A 16,041-nucleotide genomic window follows, 5' to 3' on the forward strand; every position below is an offset into this window, starting at 1 on the left:
GAGCCGTCCTTTGCGGCGCTCCCGATCGCGCAACAGCCGGCCTTTAACTCTGCCGGCTGGAAGCAGCCTTCAAAATGGCCGCGAACATACTTTTAAAATTTGGTCGCACTGCGCATGCGCACCGATGACCGGGCACGCATACGCAGTGCGGCTGCCTTTTACACAATAAAAGGTCGCAGCCTTTTTTTTTAACAAGTTCGGGGGTCTAAAGGGACTGAAAACTATTTCCTCCATTTTTGTTAGCAACAAACAAGATAAGAAAAAATGGTGGGTCGCCGCGGTCGGCCGGCGTGGGTTGCGGATGCTGGCCGCCGTGGGTCGCCGCGGTCGGCTGGCGTGGGTCGCTGCGGTCGGCCGGCGTGGGTCGCCGCGGTCGGCTGGCGTGGGTCGCGGCCGCTGGCCGCCGCGTTCGGCCGCCGCGGTCGGCTGGCGTGGGTCGCCGCGTTCGGCCGCCGTGGGTCGCCGCGTTCGGCCGCCGTGGGTCGCTGCGGTTGGCCAGTTGGTAAAAAATGGGTCCCCGTAAAAAAAGTTTGAAAAAGACTGGTCTAGTCCGTTAGGAATGAATGCCAAAACTCCCGTTTGCCTCATTCACGTGCTGCACCTGCAGACTAGTACTCTGAGATTCAGGGCACCCCGATCCCTCTACAAGGAAGTACGTTATACGCTCCCGTGTTCAAGAATCTATACTTTCCCTTCTGTGTCAAGTGCAGCAGTGTTGCTGCCTCGCTTCCAATGGACACACGGGTCTCAGACATTGCTTGGACTGATCCCCCCCTTGCTGGGCACGGCACCAGCAGCGATTCCTCCATCTGCCCGCACTTCATGAGGAGATTGCCATACTGCCAAGCGAACGGTGCCTGAATTTGTCACGCGGCGCCTAACGTTGAACGTTACCGCGTTCCCTGGAGGGAGCAATGGAACTTTGACACTCGCCCGCGGGGCAGCGTTTATAAAAAATAAAAAAAACTGGCCAAGACCCTCAAGGAATTTGGCAATAGCAGCGCAATAATCGTCAGGCTGTGTTCCTGAATTTTGAGCGCTGCAATTCATTCCCAATGGGGAACAATGCAGCTGCGCAGCCACTAGGAGGCACCCTACCCCTGTGCGACATCACAATATCCCTCTGGCTGGTAGAAACTCACACCAGCACGCACCCCCCCCCCCCCGCTTTAATTTTCAACTTGCCGACAGGAGGATCCAGAGACGCGAAACTCAGAATAACTGCAATAGACAAGAAGAGATTTACAATCGCAGCTGCAGGCGATGCACAGGAAGCAGGGAGGGGTGCGGGGGGGGGATTGGACCTCCAGCGCTGCAGAGGAAGCACGTTACCAAGAACTCCACGGAGGGAGAGCGAGGTAGCAGCGGAGTGGGGAGGATGAAGAGCATTGGAGAAGAGTTTGGCCGAGGGTTGATATAATAAATCCTGCAGGGAATTCTTCAGACATCTCGCGAACCGGGCAGAATGGGGGACCCGCTAGCCACAGGGAGCGGGGGGAAGAGTGCGGGACCCGCTAGCCACAGGGAGCGGGGGGAAGAGTGCGGGACCTGCTAGCCACAGGGAGCGGGGGTAAGAGTGTAGGAGCGGGGGAAGAGTGCGGGACTCATTCCCACAGAGAGCGGGGGAAGAGTGCGGGATTCGCTCACACAGAGAGCGGGGGAAGAGTGCGGGACTCACTCCCACAGAGAGCGGGGGGTAGAGTGTAGGGAGCGGGGGAAGAGTGCGGGATTCGCTCATACAGAGAGCGGGGGAAGAGTGCGGGACTCACTCCCACAGAGAGTGGGGGAAGAGTGCAGGACTCACTCCCACAGAGAGCGGGGGGAAGAGTGTAGGGAGCGGGGGAAGAGTGTGGGACTCACTCCCACAGAGAGCGGGGAAAGAGTGTGGGACTCACTCCCACAGAGAGTGGGGGGGAAGAGTTTAGGGAGCGGGGGAAGAGTGTGGGACTCACTCCCACAGAGAGCGGGGTAAGAGTGCGGGACTCACTCCCACAGAGAGTGGGGGGAAGAGTGTAGGGAGCGGGGGAAGAGTGTGGGACTCACTCCCACAGAGAGCGGGGGAAGAGTGTGGGACTCACTCCCACAGAGAGTGGGGGAAGAGTGTGGGACTCACTCCCACAGAGAGTGGGGGAAGAGTGTGGGACTCACTCCCACAGAGAGTGGGGGAAGAGTGCGGGACTCACTCCCACAGAGAGCGGGGGGTAGAGTGTAGGGAGCGGGGGAAGAGTGTGGGACTCACTCCCACAGAGAGCGGGGGAAGAGTGTGGGACTCACTCCCACAGAGAGCGGGGGAAGAGTGTGGGACTCACTCCCACAGTGAGTGGGGGAGAATGTGGGACACGCTCCCACAGAGAGCGGGGGAAGAGCGCGGGACTCACTCGCCCAGAGTGCGGGACTCACTCCCAGAGAGAGTGGGGGAAGAGTGCGGGACCCACTAGCCACAGGGAGCGGGGGGAAGAGTGTAGGAGCGGGGGAAGAGTGCGGGACTCACTCCCACAGAGAGCGGGGGAAGAGTGTGGGACTCACTCCCACAGAGAGTGGGGGAAGAGTGCGGGACTCAATCCCACAGAGAGCGGGGGGAAGAGTGTAGGGAGCGGGGGAAGAGTGTGGGACTCACTCCCACAGAGAGCGGGGGAAAGTGTGTGGGACTCACTCCCACAGAGAGTGGGGGGAAGAGTGTAGGGAGCGGGGGAAGAGTGTGGGACTCACTCCCACAGAGAGCGGGGTAAGAGTGTGGGACTCACTCCCACAGAGAGTGGGGGAAGTGTGGGACTCACTCCCACAGAGAGCGGGGGAAGAGTGTGGGACTCACTCCCACAGAGAGTGGGGGAAGAGTGTGGGACTCACTCCCACAGAGAGTGGGGGAAGAGTGCGGGACTCACTCCCACAGAGAGCGGGGGAAGAGTGTGGGACTCACTCCCACAGAGAGTGGGGGAAGAGTGCGGGACCCACTAGCCACAGGGAGCGGGGGGGAAGAGTGTAGGGAGCGGGGGAAGAGTGTGGGACTCATTCCCTCAGAGAGTGGGGGAAGAGTGTGGGACTCACTCCCACAGAGAACGGGGGAAGAGTGTGGGACTCACTCCCACAGAGAGCGGGGGAAGAGTGTGGGACTCACTCCCACAGACAGTGGGGGAAGAGTGCGGGACTCACTCCCACAGTGAGTGGGGGAGAATGTGGGACACGCTCCCACAGAGAGCGGGGGAAGAGCGCGGGACTCACTCGCCCAGAGAGCGGGGGAAGAGTGCGGGACTCACTCCCACAGAGAGTGGGGGAAGAGTGCGGGACCCACTAGCCACAGGGAGAGGGGGGAAGAGTGTAGGGAGCGGGGGAAGAGTGTGGGACTCATTCCCACAGAGAGTGGGGGAAGAGTGTGGGACTCACTCCCACAGAGAGCGGGGGAAGAGTGTGGGACTCACTCCCACAGAGAGTGGGGGAAGAGTGCGGGACTCATTCATACAGAGAGCGGAGGAAGAGTGTGGGACTCACTCCCACAGAGAGTGGGGGAAGAGTGCGGGACTCACTCATACAGAGAGCGGAGGAAGAGTGCGGGACTCACTCCCACAGAGAGCGGAGGAAGAGTGCGGGACTCGCTCCCACAAGGAGTGGGGGAAGAGTGTGGGACTCGCTCCCACAGAGAGCGGGGGAAGAGTGCGGGACTCACTCCCACAGGGAGTGGGGGAGAATGTGGGACTGGCTCCCACAGAGAGCGGGGGAAGAGTGCGGGACTCACTCGCCCAGAGAGCGGGGGAAGAGTGCGGGACTCACTCCCACAGAGAGTGGGGGAAGAGTGCGGGACTCACTCCCACAGAGAGTGGGGGAAGAGTGCGGGACTCACTCGTACAGAGAGCGGACGAAGAGTGCGGGACTCGCTCCCACAGAGAGTAGGGGAAGAGTGCGGGACTCGTTCCCACAGAGAGTGGGGGAGGAGTGTAGGACTCACTCCCACAGAGAGTGGGGGAAGAGTGCGGGACTCACTCCCACAGAGAGCGGGGGAAGAGTGCGGGACACACTCCCACAGAGAGTGGGGGAAAGAGTGCGGGACTCACTCCCACAGAGAGCGGAGGAAGAGTGCGGGACTCGCTCCCACAGAGAGCGGAGGAAGAAAGCGGGACTCGCTCCCACAGGGAGTGGGGGAGAATGTGGGACTCGCTCCCACAGAGAGCGGGGGAAGAGTGCGGGACTCACTCCCACAGAGAGCGGGGGAAGAGTGCGGGACTCACTCCCACAGAGAGCGGAGGAAGAGTGCGGGACTCGCTCCCACGGGGAGTGGGGGAAGAGTGCGGGATTCACTCCCACAGAGAGTGGGGGAGAATGTGGGGCTCGCTCCCACAGAGAGCGGGGGAAGAGTGCGGGACACACTCCCACAGGGAGTGGGGGAGAATGTGGGACAGGCTCCCACAGAGAGCGGGGGAAGAGTGCGGGACTCACTCGCCCAGAGAGCGGGGGAAGAGTGCGGGACTCACTCCAAACAGAGAGTGGGGGAAGAGTGCGGGACTCACTCCCACAGAGAGCGGGGGAAGAGTGCGGGACTCACTCCCACAGAGAGTGGGGGAAGAGTGCGGGACTCACTCCCACAGAGAGCGGAGGAAGAATGCGGGACTCACTCCCACAGTGAGCGGGGGAAGAGTGCGGGACTCACGCCCACAGAGAGTGGGGGAAGAGTGCGGGACTCACTCGCCCAGAGAGCGGGGGAAGAGAGCGGGACTCACTCCCACAGAGAGTGGGGGAAGAGTGCGGGACTCGTTCCCACAGAGAGTGGGGGAGGAGTGTAGGACTCACTCCCACAGAGAGCGGGGGAAGAGTGCGGGACACACTCCCACAGAGAGTGGGGGAAGAGTGCGGGACTCACTCCCACAGAGAGCGGAGGAAGAGTGCGGGACTCGCTCCCACAGAGAGCGGAGGAAGAGTGCGGGACTCGCTCCCACAGGGAGTGGGGGAGAATGTGGGACTCGCTCCCACAGAGAGCGGGGGAAGAGTGCGGGACTCGCTCCCACAGAGAGCGGGGGAAGAGTGCGGGACTCACTCCCACAGAGAGCGGGGGAAGAGTGCGGGACTCACTCCCACAGAGAGCGGGGGAAGAATGCGGGACTCACTTCCACAGTGAGCGGGGGAAGAGTGCGGGACTCACTCCCACAGAGAGTGGGGGAAGAGTGCGGGACTCACTCGCCCAGAGAGCGGGGGAAGAGTGCGGGACTCACTCCCACAGAGAGCGGGGGAAGAGTGCGGGACTCACTCCCAGAGAGAGCGGGGGAAGAATGCGGGACTCACTCCCACAGTGAGCGGGGGAAAGAGTGTGGGATTCGCTCCCACAGAGAGCGGGGGAAGAGTGCGGGACTCACTCCCACAGAGAGCGGGGGAAGAGTGCGGGACTCGCTTCCACAGAGAGCGGGGGAAGAGTGAGGGACTCGCTTCCACAGAGAGCGGGGGAAGAGTGAGGGACTCGCTTCCACAGAGACCGGGGGAAGAGTGAGGGACTCGCTCCCACAGAGAGCGGGGGAAGAGTGAGGGACTCACTCCCAGGGGGAGCGGGGGAGAGTGTGGGACTCACTCCCACAGAGAGCGGGTAAAGAGTGTGGGACTGGCTCCCAGAGAGTAGGACGGGGGGAGGAGGGGAGTGCGGGACTCGGTCCCACAGAGAGCGGGGGAAGAGTGCGGGACTCGCTCCCACAGAGAGCGGTGGAAGAGTGTGGGACTCGCTCCCACAGAGAGCGGGGGAAGAGTGTGGGACTCACTCCCAGTGGGAGCGGGGGAGAGTTTGGGACTCGCTCCCACGGGGAGTGGGGGAGAATATGGGACTCTCTCCCACGGGGAGTGGGGGAGAATATGGGACTCGCTCCCACGGGGAGTGGGGCAAGAGTGTGGGACTCGTTCCCACGGGGAGCATATGGGACTCACTCCCACGGGGAGCGGGGGAGAATGTGGAACTCGATCCCACGTGGAGTGGGGAAGAGTGTGGGACTCACTCCCACGGGGAGTGGGGAGAATGTGGGACTCGCTCCCACGGGGAGTGGGGAAGAGTGTGGGACTCGCTCCCACGGGGAGTGGGGAGAATGTGGGACTCGCTCCCACGGCGAGTGGGGGAGAATGTGGGGCTCGCTCCCACGGGGAGCGGGGGAGAATGGGGGGCTCGCTCCCACGGGGAGCGGGGGAGAATGTGGGACTCGCTCCCACGGGGAGCGGGGGAGAATGTGGGACTCGCTCCCACAGAGAGTGGGGAGAATGTGGGACTCGCTCCCACGGGGAGTGGGGGAGAATGTGGGACTCGCTCCCACAGGGAGTGGGGAGAATGTGGGACTCGCTCCCACGGGGAGTGGGGAGAATGTGGGACTTGCTCCCATGGTGAGTGGGGGAGAATGTGGGACTCGCTCCCACGGGGAGTGGGGGAGAATATGGGACTCGCTCCCACGGGTGTGGGGAGAATATGGGACTCGCTCCCACGGGGAGCGGGGGAGAATGTGGAACTCGCTCCCACGGGGAGTGGGGGAGAATGTGGGACTCGCTCCCATGGTGAGTGGGGGAGAATATGGGACTCGCTCCCACGGGTGTGGGGAGAATATGGGACTCGCTCCCACGGGGAGCGGGGGAGAATGTGGAACTCGCTCCCACGGGGAGTGGGGGAGAATGTGGGACTCGCTCCCACGGGGAGTGGGGAGAATGTGGGACTTGCTCCCATGGGGAGCGGGGGAGAATGTGGAACTCGCTCCCCCGGGGAGTGGGGGAGAATGTGGGACTCGCTCCCACGGGGAGTGGGGGAGAATGTGGGACTTGCTCCCACGGGGAGTGGGGGAGAATGTGGGACTTGCTCCCACGGGGAGCGGGGCAGAATGTGGGACTCGCTCCCACGGTTAGTGCTCACAGTGAAGGGCAGAGATAGATTGAAGGTGGGGGGTTGGATAAACACATTGAAGGAGACAGGAATTGACAGCTATGTCAGTGGGCCTGATGGGGAGGTTCATTTGGCATATCGGCACCATCATGGACCGGGGCTGCTGAGTAGTTTCACGCTGTGCTGCAAACACTGATTATTCATTTCTAATGCCTTCAAGGACTCACCAGTCGGCTGGATGCGGCAAACAGCCGCCGATTCAGCAACATTCCTGTGGAGAGAGTGAAGAAATTTCATTACGTCACATGTAGTTGGGGTAATTAACACACTTGTCGATGATCCCCGTACACTTGCACACATTCCTTGCCGCCCTGCATAGAACCAGTGACCCCCTGTTCCCGGGCGCAGAATCCGTACAGCGCCAGGAGGCTATTCGGCCCATTGAGCCTGCACCGGTTGGAAGAGCCCCCTACCTATCCCCATAACCTGCACATCGTTGGACACCAAGGCAATCCACCTCAGATGCGCATCTTTGGACTGTGGGGGGAAACCGGAGCATCCGGAGGAAACCCAGGCAGACGTGGGGAGAATGTGCAGACTCCGCACAGACTGTCACCCGAGGCCGGATTGGAACCCGGGTCCCTGGGGCTGTGAGACCGTAAGACACAGGAGTGGAATTAGTCCACTCGGCCCATCGAGTCTGCTCCACCTTTCAATCATGGCTGATATTTTTCACATCCCCATTCTCCTGCCTTCTCCCCATCAGTCCTGATTAATCAAGAGCCTATCGGATTGGATCGGATTGGATTTGTTTATTGTCACGTGTACCGAGGTACAGTGAAAAGTATTTTTCTGCGAGCAGCTCAACAGATCATTAAGTACATGGGAAGAAAATAATAGGGCAACACAAGATACACAATGTAACTACATAACACAGGCCATCGGGTGAAGCATACAGGGTGTAGTGTTAATGAGGTCAGTCCATAAGAGGGTCGTTTAGGAGTCTGGTAACAGCGGGGAAGAAGCTGTTTTTGAAATGAAAAAATGAAATGAAAATCGCTTATTGTCACAAGTAGGCTTCAAATGAAGTTACTGTGAAAAGCCCCTAGTCGCCACATTCCGGCGCCTGTTCGGGGAGGCTGGTACGGGAATTGAACCGTGCTGCTGGCCTGCTTTCAAAGCCAGCGATTTAGCCCTGTGCTAAACAGCCTCTGGACCGAGTCTGTTCGTGCGTGTCTGTATCGGTCTCTGTCTTAAAGACACTCAGTGATTTGGCCTCCACAGCCTTCTGCGGCAAAGAGTTCCACAGATACACCATCCTCTGGCTGAAGAAATTCCTCCTCATCTCGGTTTTAAAGGATCGTCCCTTTAGCCTGAGATGGTGTCCTCTGGTTCTAGTTTTTCCTACAAGTGGAAACATCCTCTCCACGTCCACTCTATTCAGGCCTCGCAGTATCCTGTAAGTTTCAATAAGATCCCCCCTCATCCTTCTAAACTCCGACGAGTACAGACCTGGAGTCCTCAACCGTTCCTCGCACGACAAGCTCATCATTCCAGGGATCGTTCTTGTGAACCTCCTCTGGACCCTTTCCAAGGCCAGCACATCCTTCCTGAGATACAGGGCCCCAAACTGCTCACAATACTCCAAATGGGGCCTGACCAGAGCCTTACACAGCCTCAGAGGTACAGCCCTGGTCTTGAATTCTAGCCCTCTCGACTGGGTGAGATCACTGCTGATGCGCAGTCCAGCTCCACGCCCCCACCTTTGCCCCCGAGAAAAATCTATCAATCTCAAGATTGAAAATGAACGATGGACGTGGCATAATTTATTGTTTGTGTGTGTGGGGGGGGGGGGGAGCTCCACCCATTGCCTCAAGTAGTCCGATTCGGGCAGCACGGCGGCGCAGTGGTTAGCACTGCTGCCTCACGGCGCCGAGGTCCCGGGTTCGATCCCGGCCCTGGGCCACTGTCCGTGTGGAGTTTGCACATTCTCCCCGTGTCTGCGTGGGTTTCACCCCCCACAACCCAAAAGATGTGCAGGGGAGGTGGATTGGCCGCGCTAAACTGCCCCTTAATTGGAGAAATGAATTGGGTACTCTAAATTTATTAAAAAAAGAAGAAACAAAAAAAGTGTTCCGACTCAGATTCTTTTAACCCATGCGTCCTGGAGAAAATATTTTCTCTGCATCCACCCCATCTTTGTCTTTCCCCATTTGGCCGTTGATCAAATCACCCCTGCACCTTGCTGCAAATCTCAAATAAAAAGCGAAAATGTTGGAAATACTGAGTGCGCAGGCGGTAGCAGCGGAGAAAGGGAAACATAGTTAGGGTCGATCTGGTTCAGATGAAATGCTGCCAGTCGGAAACCGAGACGGTTTTCCCCGCTCCGCGGATGCCGCCAGTCCTGCGGAGCATTTTCCAGCCTTCCACGGGACAATTTAACCGGGAACTGCCCAGCGGCACGTGCTGGAGCCCCCGACTGGTTGGCCGAGCCGGCACGAAGGGCAACGGGCCGGGTGCAGCGGACAATTGGGAGGGCGGACGGCACAGTGGCCTTCATCGCAGGAGGGTTTGGGTACAGGAGCGGTGAAGTCCTGCTTCAGTCGTCCAGAACCTTGGTCCGGTTGCACCTGGAATAGTGTTTGCAGTTATTATTGCCACGGAGGGAGTGCCACGAAGGTGCGCCAGACTTGTTCCAGGGTGGCAAGGCTCTTATGAAGAGAGATTGGGGAAACTGTGCCCGCATTCTCCAGGGTTTCGATGAATGAAACCAACAAAATACTCACAAGAAATAGACAGGGTAGCCACAGGTGAGATATTTCATTCTGGTTGGAGAGTCTAGAACCAGGGGACACAGTTTTGAGGCAAGACACTGAGGAACGAGATAAGAACAAAGAAAAGTACAGCACAGGGACAGGCCCTTCGGCCCTCCAGGTCTGTGCCGACCATGCTGCCCGTCTAAACTAAAATTTTCTACACTTCCTGGGTCCGTATCCCTCTATTCCCATCCGATTCATGTATTTGTCAAGATGCCCCTTAAATGTCACTATCGTCCCTGCTTCCACTACCTCCTCCGGCAGCGAGTTCCAGGCACCCACTACCCTCTGTATAAAAAAAAAAACTTGTCTCATACATCTCCTCTAAACCTTGCCCCTCTCACCTCAAACCTATGCCCCCCCAGTAATTGACCCCTCCACCCTGGGGAAAAGCCTCTGACTATCCACTCGGTCTATGCCCCTCATAATTTTGTATACCTCTATCAGGTCGCCCCTCCATCTCCGTCATTCCAGTGAGAACAAACTGAGTTTCTTCAACCGCTCCTCATAGCTAATGCCCTCCATACCAGGCAACATCCTGGTAAATCTCTTCTGCACCCTCTCTAAAGCCTCCACATCCTTCTGGTAGTGTGGCAACCAGAATTGAACACTATACTCCAAGTGTGGCCTAACTAAGGTTCTATACAGCTGCAACATGACTTGCCAATTCTTATACTCAATGCCCCAGCCAATGAAGGCAAGCATGCCGTAGGCCTTCTTGACTACCTTCTCCACCTGTGTCGCCCCTTTCAATGACCTGTGGACCTGTACTCCTAGATCTCTCTGACTTTCAATACTCTTGAGGGTTCTACCATTCACTGTATATTCCCTACCTGCATTAGACCTTCCAAAATGCATTACCTCACATTTGTCCGGATTAAACTCCATCTGCCATTTCTCCGCTCAAGTCGCCAAACAATCTAAATCCTGCTCTATCCTCTGACAGTCCTCATCGCTATCCACAATTCCACCAACCTTTGTGTTGTCTGCAAACTTACTAATCAGACCAGTTACATTATTCTCCAAATCATTTATATATACTACAAACAGCAAAAGTCCCAGCACTGATCCCTGCGGAACACCACTAGTCACAGCCCCCCAATCAGAAAAGCATCCTTCCATTGCTACTCTCTGCCTTCTATGACCTAGCCAGTTCTGTATCCACCTTGCCAGCTCACCCCTGATCCCGTGTGACTTCACCTTTTGTACCAGTCTGCCATGAGGGACCTTGTCAAAGGCCTTACTGAAGTCCATATAGACAATGTCCACTGCCCGACCTGCATCAATCATCTTGGTGACCTCTCCGAAAAACTCTACCTCCCCTTCACAAAACTGCCTCTCGCTAATACGTCCATTTGCTTCCAAATGGGAGTAGATCCTGTCTCGAAGAATTCTCTCCAGTAACTTCTGTCAAGGCCTCAGCAATTTCCTCTCCAGCCTCCTTCAGTATTCTAGGGTAGATCCCATCAGGCCCTGGGGACTTATCTACCATAATATTTTTCAAGACGCCCAACACCTCATCTTTTTGGATCTCAATGTGACCCAGGCTATCTACACACCCTTCTCCAGACTCAACATCTACCAATTCCTTCTTTGGTGAATATTGATGCAAAGTATTCATTTAGTACCTCACCCATTTCCTCTGGCTCCACACATAAGATTCCCTTGCCTGTCCTTCAGTGGGCCAACCCTTTCCATGGCTACCCTCTTGCTTTTTATGTACGTGCAAAAAGCTTTGGGATTTTCCTCAACCCTATTTGCCAATGACTTTTCGAGATGAGGAGAGATTTCATCACACGGAGGGTTGTAAATCTTTGGAATTCTGTATCCCAGAGGGTCTGAGTGCTCGGTCATGGAGAATGGTTAAAGCGGAGATTGATAGATTTCTAAATCCTTAATGCTTTTTCAGACGACCAACTCTTCCCTCCTTTTTGATGTCATAGAAGCAGGAGGAGGCCATTCATTAAAATAGCTGATCATCAGGTTCAATACCCTGATCACGCATTCCCCCATATACCTTGATCCCCTTAGCCCCAATATCGACATGACACAGAATATCTACACATACTTCCCAGACTCATCATCCACAAAGTCCTTCTCTCTGGTGAATACTTATGCTAAGTACTCATTTTGTACCTCGTCCATTTCCTCAGGCTCCACACATAGATTCCCTCCCCTGTCCTCGAGTGGGCCAACCCTTACCTTGCCTACCCTCTTGCTCTTTATAGACGTATAAAATGCCTTGGAATTCTCCTTAATTCTGTTTGCCAATGAATTTTTGTAACCCCTATTTGCCCTCCTGACCCCTTGCTTAAGTTTCTTCCACGGGTGGCACAGTGGTTGGCACTGCTGCTTCGTGGTTCCGGGGTCCCGGGTTCGACTCCGGCCTCGGGAGTCCGTGGGGAGTTTGCTCTTCCTCCCCGTGCCTGCGCGGGTTTCCTCCGGTTTCCTCCCACAGTCCAAAGATATGAAGACCCGGTGGTACAATGGAAATCTGGAGTCGGGTAGGGGGTGTAGGGTCTGGAGGAGGTTACAGAGATAGGGAGGGGGTGTAGGGGCTGGAGGAGGTTACAGAGATAGGGAGGGGGTGTAGGGGCTGGAGGAGGTTACAGAGATAGGGAGGGGGTGTAGGGGCTGGAGGAGGTTACAGAGATAGGGAGGGGGTGTAGGGGCTGGAGGAGGTTAGAGATAGGGAGGGGTAGCAGGTTACATTACAGAGATAGGGAGGGGGTGTAGGGGCAGGGGTTACAGAGATAGGGAGGGGGTGTAGCGGCAGGAGGAGGTTACCGAGATAGGGCGGGGGTGTAGGGGCTGGAGGAGGTTAGAGATAGGGAGGGGGTGTAGGGGCTGGAGGAGGTTAGAGATAGGGAGGGGGTGCAGGTTACATTACAGAGATAGGGAGGGGGTGTAGGGGAGGGAGGGGGTGTAGGGGAGGGAGGGGGTGTAGGGGAGGGAGGGGAGGGAGGGGGTGTAGGGGTGGGAGGGACGGGGTGTAGGGGCGGGAAGGGTTGTAGGGGCTGGAGAAGGTTAGAGATAGGGAGGGGGTGTAGGGGGTTAGAGATAGGGAGGGGGTGCAGGTTACATTACAGAGATAGGGAGGGGGTGTAGGGGCAGGGGGAGGGGTTACAGAGATAGGGAGGGGGTGTAGCGGCAGGAGGAGGTTACCGAGATAGGGCGGGGGTGTAGGGGCTGGAGGAGGTTAGAGAGATAGGGCGGGGGTGTAGGAGGTTACAGAGATAGGGAGGGGGTGTAGGGACTGGAGGAGGTTACAGAGATAGGGAGGGGGTGTGGGGGCTGGAGGAGGTTACAGAGATAGGGAGGGGGTGTGGGGGCTGGAGGAGGTTACAGAGATAGGGAGGGGGTGTGGGGGCTGGAGGAGGTTACAGAGATAGGGAGGGGGTGTGGGGGCTGGAGGAGGTTACAGAGATAGGGAGGGGGGTGTAGGGGCTGGAGGAGGTTACAGAGATAGGGAGGGGGTGTATGGGCTGGAGGAGGTTACAGAGATAGGGAGGGGGTGTGGGGGCTGGAGGTTACAGAGATAGGGAGGGGGTGTGGGGGCTGGAGGAGGTTACAGAGATAGGGAGGGGGGTGTAGGGGCTGGAGGAGGTTACAGAGATAGGGAGGGGGTGTAGGGGCTGGAGGAGGTGACAGAGATAGGGAGGTGGTGTAGGAGCTGGAGGAGGTTACAGAGATAGGGAGGGGGTGTGGGGGCTGGAGGAGGTTACAGAGATAGGGAGGGGGGTGTAGGGGCTTGAGGAGGTTAGAGATAGGGAGGGGGTGTAGGGGCTGGAGGAGGTTACAGAGATAGGGAGGGGGTGTAGGGGCTGGAGGAGGTTACAGAGATAGGGAGGGGGTGTAGGGGCTGGAGGAGGTTACAGAGATAGGGAGGGGGTGTAGGGGCTGGAGGAGGTTACAGAGATAGGGAGGGGGTGTAGGGAATGGAGGAGGTTACAGAGATAGGGAGGAGGTGGAGGAGGTTACAGAGAGAGGGAGGGGGTGGAGGAGGTTACAAAGATAGGGAGGGGGTGGAGGAGGTTACAGAGAGAGGGAGGGGGTGGAGGAGGTTACAGAGAGAGGGAGGGGGTGGAGGAGGTTACAGAGAGAGGGAGGGGGTGGAGGAGGTTACAGAGAGAGGGAGGGGGTGGAGGAGGTTACAGAGAGAGGGAGGGGGTGGAGGAGGTTACAGAGAGAGGGAGGGGGTGGAGGAGGTTACAGAGAGAGGGAGGGGGTGGAGGAGGTTACAGAGAGAGGGAGGGGGTGGAGGAGGTTACAGAGAGAGGGAGGGGGTGGAGGAGGTTACAGAGAGAGGGAGGGGGTGGAGGAGGTTACAGAGAGAGGGAGGGGGTGTGGGGGCTGGAGGAGGTTACAGAGATAGGGAGGGGGGTGTAGGGGCTGGAGGAGGTTACAGAGATAGGGAGGGGGTGTAGGGGCTGGAGGAGGTGACAGAGATAGGGAGGTGGTGTAGGAGCTGGAGGAGGTTACAGAGATAGGGAGGGGGTGTGGGGGCTGGAGGAGGTTACAGAGATAGGGAGGGGGGTGTAGGGGCTGGAGGAGGTTACAGAGATAGGGAGGGGGTGTAGGGGCTGGAGGAGGTGACAGAGATAGGGAGGTGGTGTAGGAGCTGGAGGAGGTTACAGAGATAGGGAGGGGGGTGTAGGGGCTGGAGGAGGTTACAGAGATAGGGAGGGGGTGTAGGGGCTGGAGGAGGTGACAGAGATAGGGAGGTGGTGTAGGAGCTGGAGGAGGTTACAGAGATAGGGAGGGGGTGTGGGGGCTGGAGGAGGTTACAGAGATAGGGAGGGGGGTGTAGGGGCTTGAGGAGGTTAGAGATAGGGAGGGGGTGTAGGGGCTGGAGGAGGTTACAGAGATAGGGAGGGGGTGTAGGGGCTGGAGGAGGTTACAGAGATAGGGAGGGGGTGTAGGGAATGGAGGAGGTTACAGAGATAGGGAGGAGGTGGAGGAGGTTACAGAGAGAGGGAGGGGGTGGAGGAGGTTACAGAGATAGGGAGGGGGTGGAGGAGGTTACAGAGAGAGGGAGGGGGTGGAGGAGGTTACAGAGAGAGGGAGGAGGTGGAGGAGGTTACAGAGAGAGGGAGGGGGTGTGGGGGCTGGAGGAGGTTACAGAGATAGGGAGGGGGGTGTAGGGGCTTGAGGAGGTTAGAGATAGGGAGGGGGTGTAGGGGCTGGAGGAGGTTACAGAGATAGGGAGGGGGTGTAGGGGCTGGAGGAGGTTACAGAGATAGGGAGGGGGTGTAGGGGCTGGAGGTTACAGAGATAGGGAGGGGGTGTAGGGGCTGGAGGAGGTTACAGAGATAGGGAGGGGGTGTAGGGAATGGAGGAGGTTACAGAGATAGGGAGGAGGTGGAGGAGGTTACAGAGAGAGGGAGGGGGTGGAGGAGGTTACAAAGATAGGGAGGGGGTGGAGGAGGTTACAGAGAGAGGGAGGGGGTGGAGGAGGTTACAGAGAGAGGGAGGGGGTGGAGGAGGTTACAGAGAGAGGGAGGGGGTGGAGGAGCTGGAGGAGGTTACAGAGATAGGGAGGGGGTGTGGGGGCTGGAGGAGGTTACAGAGACAGGGAGGGGGTGGAGGAGGTTACAGAGAGAGGGAGGGGGTGGAGGAGGTTACAGAGAGAGGGAGGGGGTGGCGGAGGTTACAGAGAGAGGGAGGGGGTGGCGGAGGTTACAGAGAGAGGGAGGGGGTGGAGGAGGTTACAGAGAGAGGGAGGGGGTGGAGGAGGTTACAGAGAGAGGGAGGGGGTGGAGGAGGTTACAGAGATAAGGTGTAATGAGGGCGCCCTGGGCGCCGCCATCTTGCTGAGCCGTTGCTAAGGGCCTCATCTCGTCGCCCGGATCTGCTCCCTCCCCCGCGGGAACGGGAGGATTTCCGATCGACAACAACCGGGAGGAGAAACCAACCTCCCGCCGCCGCGGGCGCCAAGCCAACACCAGAGAGGGCGGGGCGGGAGGAGGAGGATTTACCTCGGCTCCAAACAAATGTCAAGCGCCCGCCCGGGGTGGGCACCTCAATAAAGTTGCATCCCGCCTTCCGATGCGCCCCCTTGCAATCTATCCCCTGCGGGCCCTGGGGGCTTGCATCGGGCGTCCGGCGTCTCGTGAATCAGCCACAAATAAACGCGGGCGGCGGCGGAGGAGGCCGCACGCGCAGAGCACGGCGGGAAATCAGCCCCCCCCCCCCCCCGCGGGGCCTTGAGCGAATAAAAATCCCCAGCCCATTTTTAATTTCCCGCTCCCTCCGCCCTCACCTAAAGTCAGAGGGAGACCGGTGGGGGGGGGAGGAAAAAAAAGGAATCGGTTTAATAATTTAAAAAAAAATTAAAGCTGGACGGTCGGCCCGCGCGCGGTGCATGGTGGGGGCCTGCTTTTAAAACAGGGGATTAAG

The 16,041-nt window shown here is 58.1% G+C and overlaps 1 protein-coding gene across 3 annotated transcripts in view; it reads right to left on the reverse strand.

The window, feature by feature from the left end:
- The window catches only part of dap3 (death associated protein 3), a 56,020-nt gene extending 40,205 nt beyond the window's left edge, over positions 1-15,815 (reverse strand). The window contains exons 1-2 of one of the 3 annotated variants that reach the window (XM_072490631.1): positions 15,621-15,815; positions 7,054-7,097 (exon numbers count right to left, since the gene is read on the reverse strand). In XM_072490631.1, coding sequence (XP_072346732.1) covers positions 7,054-7,095 — 42 coding nt within the window. In that variant the 5' untranslated portion in view covers positions 7,096-7,097; positions 15,621-15,815. The remainder of the gene's footprint in view (positions 1-7,053; positions 7,098-15,620) is intronic. The other 2 variants (XM_072490629.1, XM_072490630.1) reach the window with 2 other exon arrangements.
- Between the last annotated feature and the right edge of the window lie 226 nt (positions 15,816-16,041).

Source organism: Scyliorhinus torazame, chromosome 26, assembly GCF_047496885.1.
Source record: "Scyliorhinus torazame isolate Kashiwa2021f chromosome 26, sScyTor2.1, whole genome shotgun sequence".
NCBI lineage: Eukaryota > Metazoa > Chordata > Chondrichthyes > Carcharhiniformes > Scyliorhinidae > Scyliorhinus > Scyliorhinus torazame.